This window comes from Astyanax mexicanus, chromosome 2 (genome assembly GCF_023375975.1).
Source record: "Astyanax mexicanus isolate ESR-SI-001 chromosome 2, AstMex3_surface, whole genome shotgun sequence".
Lineage (NCBI taxonomy): Eukaryota > Metazoa > Chordata > Actinopteri > Characiformes > Acestrorhamphidae > Astyanax > Astyanax mexicanus.
The window spans coordinates 59,568,723-59,587,499 of NC_064409.1; the positions used below are offsets into that span (position 1 = coordinate 59,568,723).

At 41.0% G+C, this 18,777-nt stretch overlaps 1 protein-coding gene across 1 annotated transcript in view; it reads right to left on the reverse strand.

The window, feature by feature from the left end:
* The window catches only part of ldlrad3 (low density lipoprotein receptor class A domain containing 3), a 140,190-nt gene that overhangs the window by 34,516 nt on the left and 86,897 nt on the right, over positions 1 to 18,777 (reverse strand). The window contains exons 3-4 of the mRNA XM_022672167.2: positions 18,378 to 18,497; positions 15,910 to 16,044 (exon numbers count right to left, since the gene is read on the reverse strand). Of these exons, the coding sequence (XP_022527888.2) occupies positions 15,910 to 16,044; positions 18,378 to 18,497 (255 nt within the window). The remainder of the gene's footprint in view (positions 1 to 15,909; positions 16,045 to 18,377; positions 18,498 to 18,777) is intronic.

Here is an 18,777-nt window from a genome sequence, read left to right on the forward strand (position 1 = left end):
TTACCATTATTTTCTATCACAGCAGTATTTTACACTTTTTGCAGGATGCTGGTTGGTACAAAGTTACTACACTCCATTGAGTACAGTGTTTATTTGTGTAGCATTTACATATTTACATATTATTACATATTATACTCACTTTAGTGGAAGCTTTGTATGTGCATGTGTGTGTGTGTGTGTGTGTGTGAGAGGTAGAGAAAGAGGACGGCTGGTTGTGTGAGAGTGCGTGTTCAGCCAGAGTGCTAGTTTTAGCCTGTTAACTGTTAGCCTGTAATGGACAGCAACCATTGTAAGTTGCAAGAAAACCATTGTAAGGAAAATGACAAATCAGTAATGCACAGTGACTTGGATAAATAACGTATGAAAATAATGGTCTGATTAGAGCAACGCATTACGAAGTAGTTCTGTGTAGTCCTGCATTGCTGCCTTAAATCATCATGTCTTCAGCATGTTCTCCTTCTTTCCTCCCTCTCTTTCTGAGGGAGAAGTTTGCTCCATGATCCCCCACTGTGCTGAACGAGAGGAAGAGATGTTAACATGCAGTAAAGGAGAAAAACAAAACAGCACAGAGCTGCAGAGGTCAAAGGTGTTTTTCTTTCTTTTCCCGTTCCTATATCTCTTTTCTCTCGCGTTCTCTCTCTCTCTTTCACTCTCTCTTTCACTCTCTCTTTCACTCTCTCTTTCACTCTCTCCCCTCTCAGAGTCAGGCTCTTTCTGCTCAGTTGAGACACATCAGTGCTCGGTCGACAGGGAGCGAGGGAACGAGAGAGATGTGGATGGAGGGTGAAATGAAAAAAAAAAAAAAAAAAAAAAGAGGATAAAAATAAAAGCCGCTGAGGAGCGCAGCAGCATTACCATTTCAAGCAGCTTACAAGATTTCCTGGAGAACAAAGTACCAGAGAGACTTTGCTACAGGATGAGGAGCGGAGCACAGGGCCTCTCACACTCACACACACCACAGAGTTTGTGTCTGCATGTGCATAAACTTTAAATCAAGTGTATTTCTGAGATAACATGTAGAGCAGAGGTGTGCGTTTGAATGTGTCACAGTATTCTCCTCACACCATGAGCACAGCAGCTGGACCAGGTTTATTTATACACCGTAAATGTTCAACAGATTTACCTTTGTGAACAATTTTAAAGTAGTGAAAACTGACACCTGCAGCACTACCTGTAGCTAACAGGTAATGAGAACAGTCTGCCTACAAGGATAATGTAGCCAATGAATAATGTATTCTAATGCCTACAGGGCAACATGTAGTAACAAGCAATGGGAACTGCATGTCTACAGATGTAGGCTAATGTATCTAACAAATAATAGCTACTGCTTCCCTACAAGCTTAACGGAAAGTGGCCACCCAGTAGACTGGGTGACAGAAGACTTGTACAGTTAGATCAGGCTCTCAACCCAGTTCTCAGAGACCTCCTAGAGAGGCCAGTTTATGGCACCAACCCAACCTGCAACATTAAGTATAGAACAAAAGAAATGTAAACTGTTGGGGGTCCCAGATGACCAGTTTGGAAACCACTGATCTGAAAAAGCTATAAAGCTTCTTTGAAAATGTTTCATTTTTTTTTTTTGCATACAGTGTTACCCTGCTACACTGTATCATTGTAACACTGTTAGCAAACATGTTTCTAATGCTTGTCCACTACATTAGCCTTGTTGGCATCAGTTTCAAAAGCTTGCTAGAACCACTGCACTGACTTTACAGTACAAGTCTTTTGGTTTTAACACAAGCTGATCACTTTAGTTTTAGCTACATTAGCCTTGTAGGCATAATATCTATCACTTCTCAGCTACATTAGCTGTGTGGGCATCTTTACATCATCCATTGCTTTTTATTCCCATCTAACCATTTAAACAAGCAGTTATCTTAACTTATTTGCTATGTGTAGACCCTTAGGAGAGCAATTTCCATTATTTGCTATAGGGCTGAATGATTATTAGTTTTTTTTATCGAAATCGCAATTTAAATGGATGTAATTTTTCATTTTCATTTATTTTCATTTATCTTACCATTAAGGTCTGTCTAATAGTAAAGAAAAGCTGTGAACCTTTGATAATAATAATAATAATAATAATAATAATAATAATAATAATAATAATAATAACTTTGATAAATGTAGTTTGAAGAGAAAGAAAATATAGATTAATACATAAATGCATATTATGTATATACACACACAGTTTAAAATTAAAACTGACAACTGCATTTAATCTAAGAACCCTGGGAATATTTTCATAGACATGTTAACCACTAATACAGGTTTAGGGTTAAATGGATTAAAAATAATCGCAATCACAATATTTCGAGGAAAAATTGCAATTAGATATTTTGCCCTAATCGTGCAGCACTAATTTGTTAGCTACATGTAGACTTTTATGCATCAGTTTTTATTTCTTGTTAACTACATATTGCTTTGTAGGCAAGTCATTTCCATTAGGTTTTAGTTACTTTATCTTTTCTAGTCATGGTTCTGGTAGGTTCGGAACTTTGCTGCAAGCAAGAATACCCACCCAATAGTTTGTCAATTCTTTGCAGGGTACAAAACACAGTCATTCACTTGCACTCGCACCTACAGGATAACATTCAACATGGACAAAACTACCATATCTGTTTTTGGGAGGTGCAAGAAAACCATAGTACCCAGAACCCAAATCCAACCACCCACACTCCAAACCACAACAACTCCATTCTAGAGCAAGGACTGAACCCACATTTCCAGACCTCTGGAGTAAGAGGGTTTTAATCTTTTATTTCTTTACAAGACATATGCAAAAATCAAAGCTTGTGGTGAAGGTATTTCATGGAGAGCCATTCTGGTAACTGAATAATTATTATCTTTCTCTAGCCCTGGAGTCGGCAATAGGCGGCCAGCGGGCCATCTCTGGCCTGCAACTATGTAACATTTATTTTTTTTTAACTATGATGAACGATACTGAACAAAATAAAAAATAAAATTGCTTCTGTGGCGAGCTTTTGTTTATGACTTGGTAGTTTCAGCCCGTTCTCGTTTTTCCACCCGTTCTCTGGCTCCCTATCTCCTCATGAGGACATTTTCCCCCATCGTGTCTCAATTCACAAGCCGTGGCAGCGGTAGTGTATTGGACCGTGACCCTGATGATATGGGTTCAATCCTGCATGAGGAGTGATGTGTTTCTTCATTTGTTTATTTCTTTTCTTCTTGAGTTTACCTGCTTTGAGACCACTGTTCTGCAATTGGGTTCAACAACCCTCTGGGCTGGAGAGCTACTTGTTTGTAACATGCCATCCCATTACACTTCATTTTTTTCAAAACAGATATATTTTTTTTTGTGGCCCGCCATGTAATGGCTTGGAAAATATCTGGCCTGGGCCAAACTTAATTGCCGACCCCTGCTCTAGCCCAAAACTGCTCTCAGGTCAGCCTAGGCGACAGGCCTGTGTGTGTTTGTGTGTGAGAAGGATGAAATCCCAGGCGATCTCACTGTGTGCTCGCAGCAGGCCAAAGCCGAGCTGATCCGCAGTCAGTAATTAACGCTGTTCAGACGAGCCCTGCATGAAGGGCCTTAATCCCACCAGTCTGATCTGGAGCCCTTGGGAACACCCTCAAACAAAAAATACCAATATTTCTCCAGCCCTCATGCTCTCTTCCTATCTGCCTGCTTTGCTCTCTCACTCTCTTCACCCTTACCTTGCGCTCTGTCATCATCTTCCTCCCTCTCTCTCTCTCTCTCTCTCTCTCTCTCTCTCCACTACACCCACCCTAAACTATGGGAAGGCCTTTTAATCTCCTGCCTCTGAGCTTTTGCCACTCTACATAATCCTCTATCTCCATCAATGCCCTTTTCTTTCCCCTCTCTCTCTTCCATTTACCTCATTCTCATTCTGTAGTTTTTCATCTCCCACTCTCTCTCTCTCTCTCTCTCTATTTCTCTTTGTCCACCCGCACCCTCATTTCAGCCCTCTTCTCACTTTTCCTTCCCACTCTCTCGCTGACACACAATCACTCTTCCTCAAACCCTCTCTCAGGGCATTCACTACATCCTTTCCTCACCTTTCAGCTTCTCTACCATTTTACAGAAGAATAAACACACTAGTTTCTGCAGTATCATCCCAGCAGGTCTTAAACAGTAAGTAGCTGAACACAAACACACACTTACTGATTATAAAATACAAGAAATAAATACATTACACAACAAATATGTAAAGGATCACTGGTGTGGTTTGATTAGACACTGGGTTTTGCCACAAGAAAGCATAAAAATGCTTTTGCTGTCCTATAAAAAAGGAACTAGAAGGACAATTCTGGGTAGTGTACCTCTTGGTGAGAGATTACTAACAGCTATTAACAGGCAGGACTTTATATACACAGATATTTTACCCAGTTATTAGACTTTGAAAAGGTGCAATCATTGTACTAACTGAAGCAGAATGGTGATTGTGCCCACCACTTCTAGGCCATTTGTCAGCCAGATACCATTGCCCTAGTTTGCAATAGTGATATAAAAAAGAAACCCAGACTGATACCAACTGGAATCATATAGTATTTAGCGATGAATCCAGGTTTTGTTTTGGATCCAACAGTTGTTGGGTTTGGAGTATGGAGGTTTCATTTTGAGCACTTCAAATATGGTTTTCAACAGACACCCACACACAGGATGATTTCAAGGAATATCTTCACCAGAATGAAAGACTTCCTTTGCCTAGCAGGTCACCAGATTTATAGCGAAACGAGCATTTATGAAACAAGCTAGGATGTAAACTACAAGTGTGCAGGATATACAGGAAGAGCTGCAACATCAGTTGGCAAATGAATCACAAGATGCTATGTACAGCTCTTGAAAAATGATCACAAGCCGTCAAACCAAGCTGAACTGCTTGATTTTTTGCACCAGGAGTGGCCTGATAGTTAACCAAAAGCAGTGTGTAAGACTGGTGGAGGAGAACATGTCAATATGCATGAAAACTTTGACTAAAATACAGGGTTATTCCACCAAATATTGATTTCTGAACTCTTAAAACTTTATGAATATGAACTTGTTTTCTTTTGCATTATTTGACGTCTGAAAGCTCTGCGTCTACATTTGTCATTTCAGCCATTTCTCATTTTCTGCAAATAAATGACAATAAACAACAATATTTTTATTTGGAATTTCGGAGAAATGCTGTCTGTAGTTTATAGTATGAAACATCAATGTTCATTTTACTGATTCAGAAACTGACGTGGTCTTTTAATTTGATCTCATCCTAGTATCCAAGATGAGATTTTAATTGTACAGTTTTACACATTAAACATATAATTTCACTTCGATATTGTTATCACTTACATATACAAATCTTTACATATAGGTTTATATATCTTGCTGATTTACCATCTGCGTGGGTTGAGGGGTAAAGTTACGTTAGAAGGGGAAAAAGCAACAGACGGATGACAGATTCCCTCAAATTAAAGGTGTTGTGTTGGTAGATTATAGTGATAAAGAGTAAAGTAAAAAAAAAAATGTATTGTATCTACATAACAGTGTTCTGGGGGTCTGTTACAGTAGGTGGAGTGCTCACAGCAGAGCAGGGCATATGTTTCAAACACTTTTTCAGTTCAGAAAACTATGCCAAAGAACGGTGTCATTCAACCTTTTCCTCACCAAGGGGGCTTTTAAAAAGCCCCAATGAGATTCAATTAGTAATTTCCTCATTATCATTCTAGCTTCAGCTCATTCTGTGCTTTCATATTCCCCTATAGAGTACTGCGGTGGTAATGCGGTGACGTCTGAGCTATGAGAAGGTCTATGTGCCCTCCTCTACTGCCGTGTCTTATCTTAATTGCCCAGAGAGAAAGGACTGTGTAGATGTCTCACCAGGCCCTTACTAAAGAGGCCAAGGTTGAATAGACCTTGGTTCTGGACCGAGCGTTGTCACTGCATCAATTAGGCCAATGAGGAAAGAACAATACAAGCCTGTGCCAACCACTCACTCTCTTTCAGTCAGCACAGAGAGAAAGAGAGCGTAGAGATTGTTGTGAAAGGAGAGAGAGAGAGAGAGAGAGAGTTCTGACTTTGGCAAAGTGGCGTAGTGAGATCATCTAGATCCCTGGCCAAGAGTAATGGTGGAGGAAAGATGTAGATGAGGAGAGAGCGAGAGCGAGAGCGAGCGAGAGAGACAGAGCTTTGTGTGTGTGTGTGCTGATGCTAGTGTCTTGGCAGTGTGTACGGTGTGGTCATGGTTTTGGATTATCAGAGCATGGTGTGCCTGGTGTCTCTGAAAAGATGTGCTACTCTCTACTGGCCCATTAAAAAACCTCTTCAGAGCCATTTCACACGTACGCACACACAAAGCCAAACTCTGTGAGTAGGTTTCTTTCTTAAAATCCACACACACGTTTATAAAAAGTTTAAAAATGATAGTAATGCAATGGCAACAATGACTCAACCAAACACTAACAAACACTAGAACCCTGTTCATACCTGGTCAATTAATGTGACCACCCAGGATAAGGATGAGTCAGTGTTCGCTGGCCTAGATAATATTAGGTTGGTGTTGTTTGGCATGGATAACAATGGATTTGTGAGCACTAACCTGGTTAATGTGAGGTGTGCTCTTTCCTGGGTAACGTTGGGCTGGTGTGTTCTACTGTGGATAATGCAGGGTCAGTGTTCTCTGTCTGAAATACATTTGGGTGTGTGTTCTCTTGATGAATAACATTAGATCAGTGTCCTCTGGCCTGGATAACACTGAGTTGGTGCTCTTTGACCTGGATAACATTGGGTTGGTGTTCTGTAACTTGGATAACATTGGGCCTGTGTTCTCTGGCCTGTATAATGATGGGTCAGTGTTCTCTAGCCTGGACAACATTGGGCTGGTGTTCTCTGGACTGGATAAAATTGGGCTGGTGTTCTCTGGACTGGGTAAAATTGGGTTGGTGTTCTCTGGACTGGGTAAAATTGGGCTGCTGTTCTCTGGACTGGGTAAAATTGGGTTGGTGTTCTCTGGACTGGGTAAAATTGGGTTGGTGTTCTCTGGACTGGGTAAAATTGGGTTGGTGTTCTCTGGACTGGATAAAATTGGGCTGCTGTTTTCTGGACTGGATAAAATTGGGCTGCTGTTCTCTGGACTGGATAAAATTGGGTTGGTGTTCTCTGGACTGGGTAACATTGGGTCAGTGTTCTCTGGCCTAAATAACATCAGGTTTATAACCTCTGGCCTGGATAATGATGGGTCAGTGTTCTCTGGCCCGAATAACATTGGGTTGTGGTTCTCTGGTCTGTATAATGATGGGTCAGTGTTCTCTGATCTGGATAATGATGGGTCAGTGTTCTCTGATCTGGATAATGATGGGTCAGTGTTCTCTGATCTGGATAATGATGGGTCAGTGTTCTCTGATCTGGATAATTATGGGTCAGTGTTCTCCAGCATGGATAATGCTTGATCGGCATGCTCTGGTCTGGAAAACGTAAGGTTCGTATTCTCTGGCCCGGAAAGCGTTTAGTCAGTGTTCTCTGGTGTGGAGAACATTGGGTTCTCTGGGCTGTATGTCTAATCTAAGTTAACAAAATGAAAAGAAGAGAGTTTGCTATGGTGGGTGAGTGAGCCTGAGTGAGACAGTGATAGAGCCGGAGAGAGGTGAGAAAAGAACACTGGGAACACTGGGGCTTTTATCCCAGGAGGAATTCTTTTTGGAGGTAGTGGGCGAGTATGTTTCCATGGTCACGGGGGTAAGGTTAGATGTAGAAGAAAAAAAGGTTGTTAATTACAGAGGCTTTACAGAGAGAGTTGGCAAAGGCTGGTGAACCGGAGACACACACACTCACACACACACACACACACACACACACACACACACACACACACACACTCTCATGGGTTAGAGAGTTTGCAGACCTCTAGAGAGAGACACAGCCAGCATGAAGAATATCCATTATCTATGCTGCCCTATTACTGATTGGATATGGTGTGTAACTGTCTCTTAGCTGTAAAACACAACACACAAAGACACAGCCACACACATTCACAACCACACACACACACACACACACACACACCAATGACATGACACCTGTCTTACTGAATTAAAAGATTTTAAATGAGATGATGACAGCTCTGGCAAAAATAAGAGACCACTTAAAATGATGAGTTTCTTTGATTTTGCCAAATTAAAAACCTCTGGAATATAATCAAGCAGAAGATGGATGAAGTGGAGTGGCATAAAGTTATCCAAAAGTGCAAGATCCTTAAATGTCATTGACCCACCCACACTAACACTAAAACACATACATCAGTGGTTATACCTCTGCCAGCATCAGAATCTGTGCCTCTACAGAGGCCTCATGTACAGCTGTGGATGAATAAAAGTGTCATCACAAAAATCAGCATTGTTTTTTCCAATAATATTTTTATGTTTACACGAACGCAGAGTAATGGGGATGTAGTCTCGATCCTGTTCCTCCATTTAATGTTAAGACAGCAGTCCCCGTTTTAATATACAACTCTCATTCTCTTCCAAAAGCACCACAAAAACCATCTGCGGAGGACGGCTGCATGAAAGCGCTATTAAAATCTGAAGATGCACCTCATAAACGCAGCAGGAGAAACAAATTCAAACTTCCTATTGCACCAATTTATCATCCGGAGAACAGCTTTTATGGGACGGCTGCAGGCCAGTTTGAGTATTGGTTAAAAAGGCACAAATCTAGCTGTACTGTATCCTGTAATAATCAGCGGTCATGAGAAGAGAGATTGGGAGCGTACTAAACATGAATTATTTTAGTCACAAAAGAGCATCTGCACTTCCGAATATTGATCCACTGTACCAGAACACACAGCAGTGTGTGGGTAATGCATTTACAGTTCAGCATAATGCTGCCTGCTAGGATCTGAATGTGTTTCATGACGTTTATTTATGGATTATATGGCTACTGTGGACGTCCTGCTGTTTATCAGCACTGCTGTGCTGGTGTGGGCAGATGAGAGATGAGATAAAAGATCTAAAGTTCTATATTTCTAATTACATAACGCTGGATCTGGGGGTACAGTTTGAGGACTTATTGGTAACACCCAATGTGTGTGTGGTCTGTGTCCTGATATTGTAGGGTTTATTAGTTGGTGTAGTGTAGTGGGTTCATAGCAGATAAGGGTTCAATTTGTTGATCGGGACAAACCACAATCCACCAGTCCTTGAGTTGGCCTAAAACATCATTAAAGTAGATAAAATAGATAAAAATAACCCAGCTTGGGACTCTGAGTGGTCCAGCGGACTAAAGGCGCTGCCTCTATGATCGGGAGATCGCTGGTTCGAATCCTGTTCATGTAGTTGGCCATCAGCAGCTGGAGCCCTGAGACAGCACAACTGGATTCACTCTCTTTGGGTGGGTAGATGGGGCTCTTTCTCCTCATCACTCCTAGGGTGATATCAATCAGCACAATATGTGCATCAGCAGCAGTTGGAAAAGAGGCGGAGTCTGACTTCACATGCGTTTGAGGAGGTGTTTGCTAGTCTTCACCCTCCTGGTGTTTTGGGTAATCACTAGTGATGGGGAGTCCTAATGAGTGTGTTGGGAAATTGGCTGTGTAAATTGGGGAGAAAATGGAATAAAAATTGAAATAAAATTAAAAAAAGAACCGCAGCTAAACAAATGTGACAAAAAAAATACTATGCCATTTATTTATTGAGGAAAAGTATCCAATATAACATATTAGATTCGAACCGACGATCTCTTGATCATAGTGGCAGCTCTTAGCCCACTGGACCATGTGGTCCACGTAAACCGTCAATCCTAACCACCTTACACTGAATGATCGAGATGACGGGACCGCAACTCGACTCTAGCAAGACTCTCATGATTTTATCGCGACATTGGAAATTGACACCGTCTGCGAGAGTGAAGTCACTTGGAAATCATTTGGTGTAAGGATTATTAGAAGATTTATTCATCTCATTATAAACAAAATAAATTTTATATACAGAAGAAAAAATATATACAAATCACAAATAAAATGAAAGGCAGCAGAAAGAAGAAAAAATATTATAATATCTGCCCCTTTTATCCCAAAAATAATTTAGAACAATAGTAAATTTCCAAAAAAAAAAAAAAAAAACTAAACAAAAAACATCAAAGGATGGCATTAGTAAGACTAGGTCAAAATCTATAATGCTGCATTACCTACCTGTATAATACGACTATAAATAAATTCACTGTGGATAAGAGCATAATGTTTAACCTATTAATTGCCACAAGAAAAGCTCTTCTTTTCAGCACTATAAATTCAATCTAACAAGCAAAAGTAGCTTTAAAAATTGGAATTGCTGTTAAATTAATAATAATAATGGAAAAAAAAAAAAAAAAACTTAATTGAAAATTATGACAACAATAATGAACCACTGAGATATTTTAGATTTGAAGAAAATCTAGGAAAAGTCAGCATTTCTTGGAGTGTGGTTCAGGCACGGGCATATAAACCCTTATTACATAGAGGTAGCTCCGAAGAGAGGGTGATGGAAAAACATGATTATTTTTGATGGATCTTTCGGCTGACCCCATTTGTAAGTCAAGGGAAATAACCTAAAAAGGGATATAATTTGGTGTGAGTTTGTGTGTGTGTGTGTGTGTGTGTGTGTGAAAGAGAGAGTGAAAAGCAGTGTGTGTGTGTATGTGTGTGAGTGAGAAGCACAGTGTGTGTGTGTGTGTGTGTGGTGTTTTATTTTTTATTTTTTCCTCCCTGCTCTCTTGTTGATAGTGTAGTCATGCAGCAGCCTAATGTAACATGTCAGTGTGTTGTCAGCGGAGTTCAGGGCAGACATAATTACCTCCCAGTCTGTCCCTCTGCAGTCTGCTCCGCACTGATTAAAACACTCAAATATGTGTCGGCTCATAAGAAGGGCTGAAATATGCTTTGACAGCTCGCTGCCCTCCACTTATATGCAGACATATTCACGCCAGTGCTTTAAATCAGCCTCCCTGTAAAGGCTAAAGTCTGCCCCGTCCCCCGAGCCACCGAGACCGCAGCCAGCCAGAGAACAAAAATCCTCCAGCCCAGCCATTTAAACCACGGCAGACACTGAAACACAGCGCTGAATATCGTACAGAAAGCTCGTCATTATCTGCATTAAATTATGCATTGCATTCAAATTAAACGCTAATATATACAACATAACAGGCCAGCACACACGACGCACACACGAGCAGCCTTTGATGCTCCCGATTAGCTGGATAAAACGCGCCATTTCTTCAGAAAAGCACAAAGCGAGCAGAAGGCTTTTCATAGCTTCAAAAACACTTTAGCTCCCGTGTTCTTCCTCCGTCTGTCTCGCCCCGGCCTTCCCGCCTGTCTCTCTGTCTGTCACTCTCTCTTTCTGTGCCATTCTCTCAGAACTCCATCGCTTTCTCATGGACAAAAAGCTCAAAGCTAAAGGAAGCAAAGAGAGAAGAATGTATATGGAAGAGAAGAAGATCTCTGCTCTATTTCTCTCTTCTCGATCCACATACACACATACAGAAACCACCACACACCTATACCACCTTTAGATCATCACAGTAATCTCAAAATATCTCCTCGCTCTCACACACAAAAACATGATATTTTCAAAATGTCATCTTTACTGGAAAAAAAAAAATCTTTGCCTTCTTCTTTACTCTCAAAGGAAATCAACATAGGAAAAAATGTATTCCGATTCCAATACACTTTGGATCACATCTTTTGGTCCATACATCATATATCATAAAGGTTTGACACAATCTAATCAACATGTGCCAGATTCACATTATGTCAAAAAATGAAAAACAGGAGAAAAAAACAAACAAACAAAAAAAAAACTAATGGATATAGAAGGTTTCTGCCTGACAGCAACAAATAAGTAATGTTGAGTGAGTTATGACCTATAAGGTATATAATATTTAGAGGTATATAAGAGGTATATAGAGGTTTCACTTCTCCACAGCTCAATGCTCGGGGCTTTATATCCCTCTAGACCAGCAGTATTAAACTCAATCACATAAAGGGCCAAATTAAAAAAAAAAATCAGCAAAAGTCAGGGACCAGAGGATGTGTATATATATATATATATATATATATTTTTTTTTTTTTTTACAAATTTTAAATAACATTTTGCTATATGCAGCAAACTGTCTGCTATTTATTTTAAATATGCTGCAAAAAGTAAATATGCTGCAACTGCAAAGTATAGGCACTTAACATATTACATTAGTACTTACATTATTCATAATAATTTAAATCATTTAGAGTGATTTTATTTTAAGGGAATTAAGGGTGACAAGCATTTTGCTGAGCCCAAAACTAAATAATCATCTTCGGTATTACACAAATTAATTTGTTTTTATTTTAATTAAGAATGGTGCAAAACAGAATTCAGCACAACACCAGTGCTGGCTGATAATGACTGCATTAAGCACCTGTATACAGAAAAAAAAGACTCATGAAAAACATCTGGATGTGAATCTGACACAGTGTTGTCTGTGTTAGTGTGTGTTCTTCTGATATAAATACCAATGAGTTTTAAATACCACAATGTCACTGCTGGACTGAGAATAGTCCACCAACCAGAAATACAGCATTGAGCGGAAAGCCTCCTGTGCACAGCATCGTGTAAACACTGATAAAGGACTAGAGGATGATCAACACAAACTGTGCATCAACAGATGAGCTTCTATCTCTGACTTTTTACATCTACATGGTGGACCAACTAGGTAGCAGAGTCTAAGCCTATGTTCACATTACCAGGCTGAAGTGACTCAATGTGGCTCAGATCTGTTTTTTTTTCATGGCTGTGTGAACGTGCCAAACCTATATTATATATATTTTTAAATCAGATTTGAGTCACTTTTATATGTGGTTTTAAATCGGATATGTATCCGGTCCATGGACATGCGACATAATTGTGAGCGGACAAATCGGAATTTATGAGTCTTTTTGCTATTACGCATTTACACTCTATAGCTGCAAAAACAGCAAAAGCAAACCACCTGGCCTTTTTTCACCTCCTCGACCTGAACATGTACTTCAGATCAGCTATTTGCTCTCCACTCCAGCAAAAGATGCTGCTCCACATATGATAAGCTAACGAATCCATTTTACCTTAATAAAGCTATGAGTCTTCTCTTGAATATGACATTTTTTGTTGTTGGTAAAGAAGGCAACGTTTATACACATATCAATGTGCACATGTCCCTAACATGAGTGAATGTGAAGCGAAAAATCAGATTTGAGCAATGTGGCTTGTAATGTGAACGTAGCCTAATAGAGTAGACAGTAAATGGATCCAGCGTTTAAAAACTCCAGCAACACTGCCGTGTCTAATCCAGTCGTAGCAGCAAAACACACATTAACACCTCACTACTATTGAAAATATTGAATATAGGGCATGCAAAGAAACACAGTTTGTATATGGTGAACTACAAAAAGTGCTCTTATATGGTCCAGTGGAGCTATATAATGAGATGGACAGTAAGTGTAAAAAAACAATTTGGTCATAATGTTTTGAAAGGACTTGTGCATCTGAATATATGGGATGGTGCAGCCTTTCTCTCAGTTTGGTTTAAAGCAGTGTGGAGCTGCAGCTTCACAGCCGTGAAGTGAAATGCAGCACTTTCCTCCTCCGACAAACTTTATTTCCAACACTGAGCTGCTCTCCATCTCTTAAAGTGATATCTATCAGGATCTACATCTCTTTTAGAATTGCTTTCCTGCACCTCCAGCTGCAGCGCGTCCGTGAGCGATTCTTTCATGCTGCATTCCAACTGCAGTTTTCTCCCCATCGCTCACGCTGCCTCCTCTCCTTCACTTTCACGCTCACTCGCTCGCTCACTCGCTCTCCGCTTTCCCAGCTATCTGAAACTAAATCTGCACACCGGCTTTTTTTCTAGCCTTCTTCACCACAATCCCTCCATCAACATCTCTTTCTCGCTCGTGCTCTGTCGCTCTCTTTCTCTCGCTCGCTCTCAGCTGATCTGTAAACAGCGCTTGTGTCGTTTGTGTGGCACTGTTTACCACTAGTCAAAACTTCCTCTCTAAAGCATCCATTAGCAAACAGACAACTAACAGACGAGCATGCTGCCAACAGAACCGCTAACAGTGCCAAACACTGTCACTCCAAACACACAATGGAGAACAGCAGGCCACAGCTGGATCTGTTTGAGTAAAATACAGAAGGGTATGGATGGGCTCAGGTGTGTGTAAGTGTGTATTCTGTTTGTTTTTCTCTTCATCCCCTCTTTATTTCCATTTCCCAGCCCTGTTTGATTTTCTATCTGTCCACATAGAAGAAGCTGATTAACAGACTGAAGGGAATGAGGAGAAGAGGGAGGAAGAGAGGGAGAGAGAGAGAGAGAGAGAGAGAGAGAGAGAGAGGGGGAGAGGGAGGGAGAAAGAGACAGGCAGGCTCAGGTGTTTAGAGGGGATAGTGCAGGTCTTATCTGTCACCTGCAGCTCTGCTCTTATTAAAAAGGGAGGCTCAGGGCTCAGGGGAAAGCTGGCATTTCAGCAAGTTCGCCTGGTACAGAGTAAGTGTGTGTGTGTGTGTGTGTGTGTGTGTGTGTGTGTGTGTGTGTGTGTGTGTGTGTGCGCATTGTGTATTTGTGTGAGGTCATAGAAAGGAAGGGAGAAAATATTTGAGAATGAGAAGGCAATGAAAGAGAGTAAGAGTAAAGAGAGCAAGAGAGTAAAATATAAAGGGAAGAAAAATAATTAAATAATAAGGGAGCAAGAATCAGAGATGGACAGAATGAGGGAGTGAGAAAAAAAGAAGAGAGAGAGATAAGAATAGAGAGAAATTAATAGGAAAATAGAAGGCAAAAGAAAAGGAGTAAGAAAAAGAGAAGGTAGGCAGGCAGAGAGAGAAAGAGGGAGAGAGAAAAAATGAGGGAAAAATGACAAATACTTTTATCCCTCACACTTTGCTCTCTCTCTATCTCTCTCTCTCACTTTTTGAGAGGGAGAACAAAGACAAAAAGGACTGAGAGGGAGAAAGGGATACTGATAGGGAGAATGAGGGCAAGAGAAAGAAAAGAGTGACCAAGAAAGTGAGAAATCTAGGAAAAGAGAGAAAAAAACGAAGAAAGATTGAACAAAGATGAAAGAAAAAAAAACATGAGAAAAAGAAAATAAAGAGAGCGCAAGAAACCCAAGAAAACAAGACAAAAAAGGAGAAAAGGTGCTGCCACTATGATCAGGAGATCGCTGGTTCGAATCCGGTCTATGTAGCTTGCCATTGGCTACCGGAGCCCTGAGAGAGCACAATTGGCCTTGCTCTCTCTCTCTCTGGGTGGGTAGATGGCACTCTCACCCCACATCATTGTAAAGGGTGATGTTGATCAGCACAAGGCATCTGTGAGCTGATGTATCAGAACCGAGTCGCTGCGCTTTCCTCCGAGAGCGCTGTGATGCTGTTCTGCAATGCTGCATCAGCAGTAGTTTAAAAAGAGGAGGAGTCTGACTTCACATGTATCAGAGGAGGCATGTGCTAGTCTTCACCCTCCTGGTGTTAGGGCATCACAAGTGATGGGGGAGTCCTAATGAGTGAGTTGGGTAATTGGCCTTGTAAATTAGGGAGAAAATTGTTTCCTGAGTGAGAAAGTGTGAGAGAACAAGAGAGGATCAAAAGGATGAGAGACAGAGAGGTGGACAGAGAAATGAGAAATGATAAATTTGGAAAGGGAAGGAGAGAGAGCGAGACAGAGAGCATGAAAGACAGAAAAAAAGAGAGTGAGAGTGTGTTTGTGTGTGTGTGTGTGTGTGTGGCTGTGTACCGTGTCCTTGCTGAGCTCTGAAGGCTATCTTTATGCTCAGTCCACCTGCAGTAAAGAGCGGGCCAAAAAATCGTGGACAGGTCCACAAAGCTGAAAATGTGTGTGGGATTGAAGTGGAAAGGCCGGTGTGTGTGTGTGTGTGTGTGTGTGTGTGTTCTATAATTGGGTACCTGCTGTAGAAAAGCAGTTCTCTTCATCGCTGTTGTCCTGGCAGTTGTCTTCCCCATTACAGAGAAAACTGTGGTCCACACAGCGTCCATTCCGACAGTGGAAGCGTGCTGACGAGCAGACCAGAGGATTACCAGCTGCAGAGAGAGAGAAAGAGAGAGAGAGAAAGAAAGAGAGAGAGAGAGAGAGAGAGAGAGAGAGAGAGAGAACAGATCTTAATTTGGATCTTAGTGTCAGCAGGTCATTGTCTCTTACCGGCCATAATTAGCATTATAGCAGACAGTGGCCATGTAGGCTATGACCTGCGCTAACTGCTCTCCCTCAGTGAGTCTCACACACGCACACACACACACACACACACACACACACACCTCATTGATCTCTCACCACTAAAATGCCCTCTCATCACCATTCATTCGGCTTATTAAACCCCAGCACATTATCAGCCCCTCATCTTCATAATAGTACAGCTTCCGGTTTGTCATCGTCTCCTGCCTGCTGATAACACACTGTGTGACATTGTGATAAAATCTGCTGAGCAGCGACGGTCCCCACCTCACTCAAGCCAATTAGAGTGCAGCTTTCTATCCGGAGACTGCAAATCAATGTCAGATATCAAACACACGGATGACACATCAAAAAGCCAGAGCTGGCAACCCAACAAGCGATTGAGCAAGAGAAAGAGAGAGCGGGAGAGCGAGAATAAGAACGAGAGAGAGAGAGAGAGAGGGGAAAGAAGTTTACGTGAGCAACTTTCCATGCGAATAATAATAAAAAAAAAATAATTCCAACTTTTCTTGCGTTCTTCTCTTATAGCTGGGAGAAGCGAAATGAAGCAGAATTATCTGGAGGACAGATCGAGACAATTACACAGTGTAGCGGGACTGGCTGCTTTAAGCTCGGCTCCGTTTAAACGGTTAGATTAGATCTGAGCGTACACGATGCCCTGCGGGCTATGCAGAGCGTCTCTCTCTGTTTCTTTCTCTCCGCTCAATGGGATTTCGCTTTGCAACAGTCGTGCAGCCAAAGCAGGTACACAGTCTTTTGAGGCCAGGCTGGATCAAACATTGATGGGGGGAAAAAAAAAAACATTCCAAAATTACATCTGAAAGAGCGCACAGAGTATTTTAGCTGCACCGTGACAAACCTCTGAGCTTCTGAGCTTTACATTCCCTTTCATTTAATTAGTGAGGTGCCTTATAAGGATACAATTTAGTGCAAAAAGCTATACACGCTGGCTGTTGACTCAGCAGGCAGAGAAAACTGTCTCTTTATTAGTGATTATTACAGCAATTCTGATAATTGTATTGTATCTTTACTATAGAGGATGCAGTTTAATACACACATTAAATATACCAATATGGTTTGGAACAACTGCTCATTGTCCTTTAATTTTAACGCCTGTCTTTCACGTAAGATTTCAACTTTTGTAAGTTTGCTGGTGCTCCAGGCTTAGTGTGTTGCCAATACTCTGGTGAAAAGCTTGTGAGAACTGTGAGACACTTTTTTTTCATACCATATTGGGTGAGGTCACTTTGTCTTTTAGTAGCATACCTTAATATTTATTATCCATGGAGGACACCAGTAACAAGAAAATCACTCCAAATGTGCTTTGTTTTTGGTGTAATTTTTGAATGGTAAATACATTTATTTGGTAAAATACATGCATGATTTATCATTATTTTATCATTACCAACAATGCATATCTAGGGTTTTACATCATATTTCTTTGAAGGGCCGTTTATACCTTAATCACTACATTACGTAGAAACTGTGAAAAATTCCCTTTAAGTCTTTCAGGCTTAGCGTGCTGCCATTACTCTGGTAAAAAACGTGCGAGAACCATCTTGGTGTTAGTTCCTGTAATATTACTCTTAAGCCTGAGTCCCCATGATTATTTCACTTAGAGTGCCAGTCCTGTATTTCTCAGCTTGTCCAGAAAAGCATATGTAAGGTACGCCTTTTAGAGGGGCTCAAAATGTGATTACACTTACCAACTGTAAAGGGATAATGCTGCTTTAAGTTAACTTCAGATATCTGCATATTTAAATATCCACATCCTAGTTTTACTGTGAAGAATTTTGTTTTTTATTCTGTGGTCACAGAACAAGATCTAAGCATGTTAGCAACAGCAATTCCAGATATGAAGCAACACAATGCAACACTGCTTCAGGTGAGATAGTGATTGTTGAAATCTCTTTCTCTCTCTTCTCTCTCTCTCTCTTTCTCGCTCTCTCTCATCTGCTGAGAAATAGGACAAGCACTCTTTTGAAAAGTTCAAAACAAAACGGGTGGTAATGCACCTGGGAAAAGAGCTGAGACTGTACATCACGCGCTGATCACGCTTTGTTCTGACAGGCAGCTGATCTGTTCTGCTGGATGGCTAAAAGACAGAGCTATCCTCAGGTCAGTTAGTGTGATCTACTCTGGCATGTGAGACTGGCAATGATGGACGCTATGAGATACTCACTGCAGTTGTCTTCGTCGCTGCCGTCGGGACAGTCCCGGAAGTTGTTGCAGCGGAAGCGGCCGATGATGCAGTGCACCCCGTTGGCACAGGCGAAGAATGTGGGCGCACACTTGGACTTTGCTGTAAGGAAAAAAAGAAGAGAGGAAAGGTCAACAGCAGCAAACACAAACACTGTCTGTTTCTAACCTCAATTTCCATAAAAGCAGATGTACATCAGTGGCATCACAAGACATCAGTAGTAGTACTGCCAGTTAACACATACTGGAAACCAAAGGCGTAGGAACGGGTTTGACATTAAACATAGCTAACTCTATAGTGACTTAGAACAACATTTGCGGAATTACAAATAATCATTATAATTAGTTCAATGCAACCAAAGGTGACTTTACAACCTAAACAT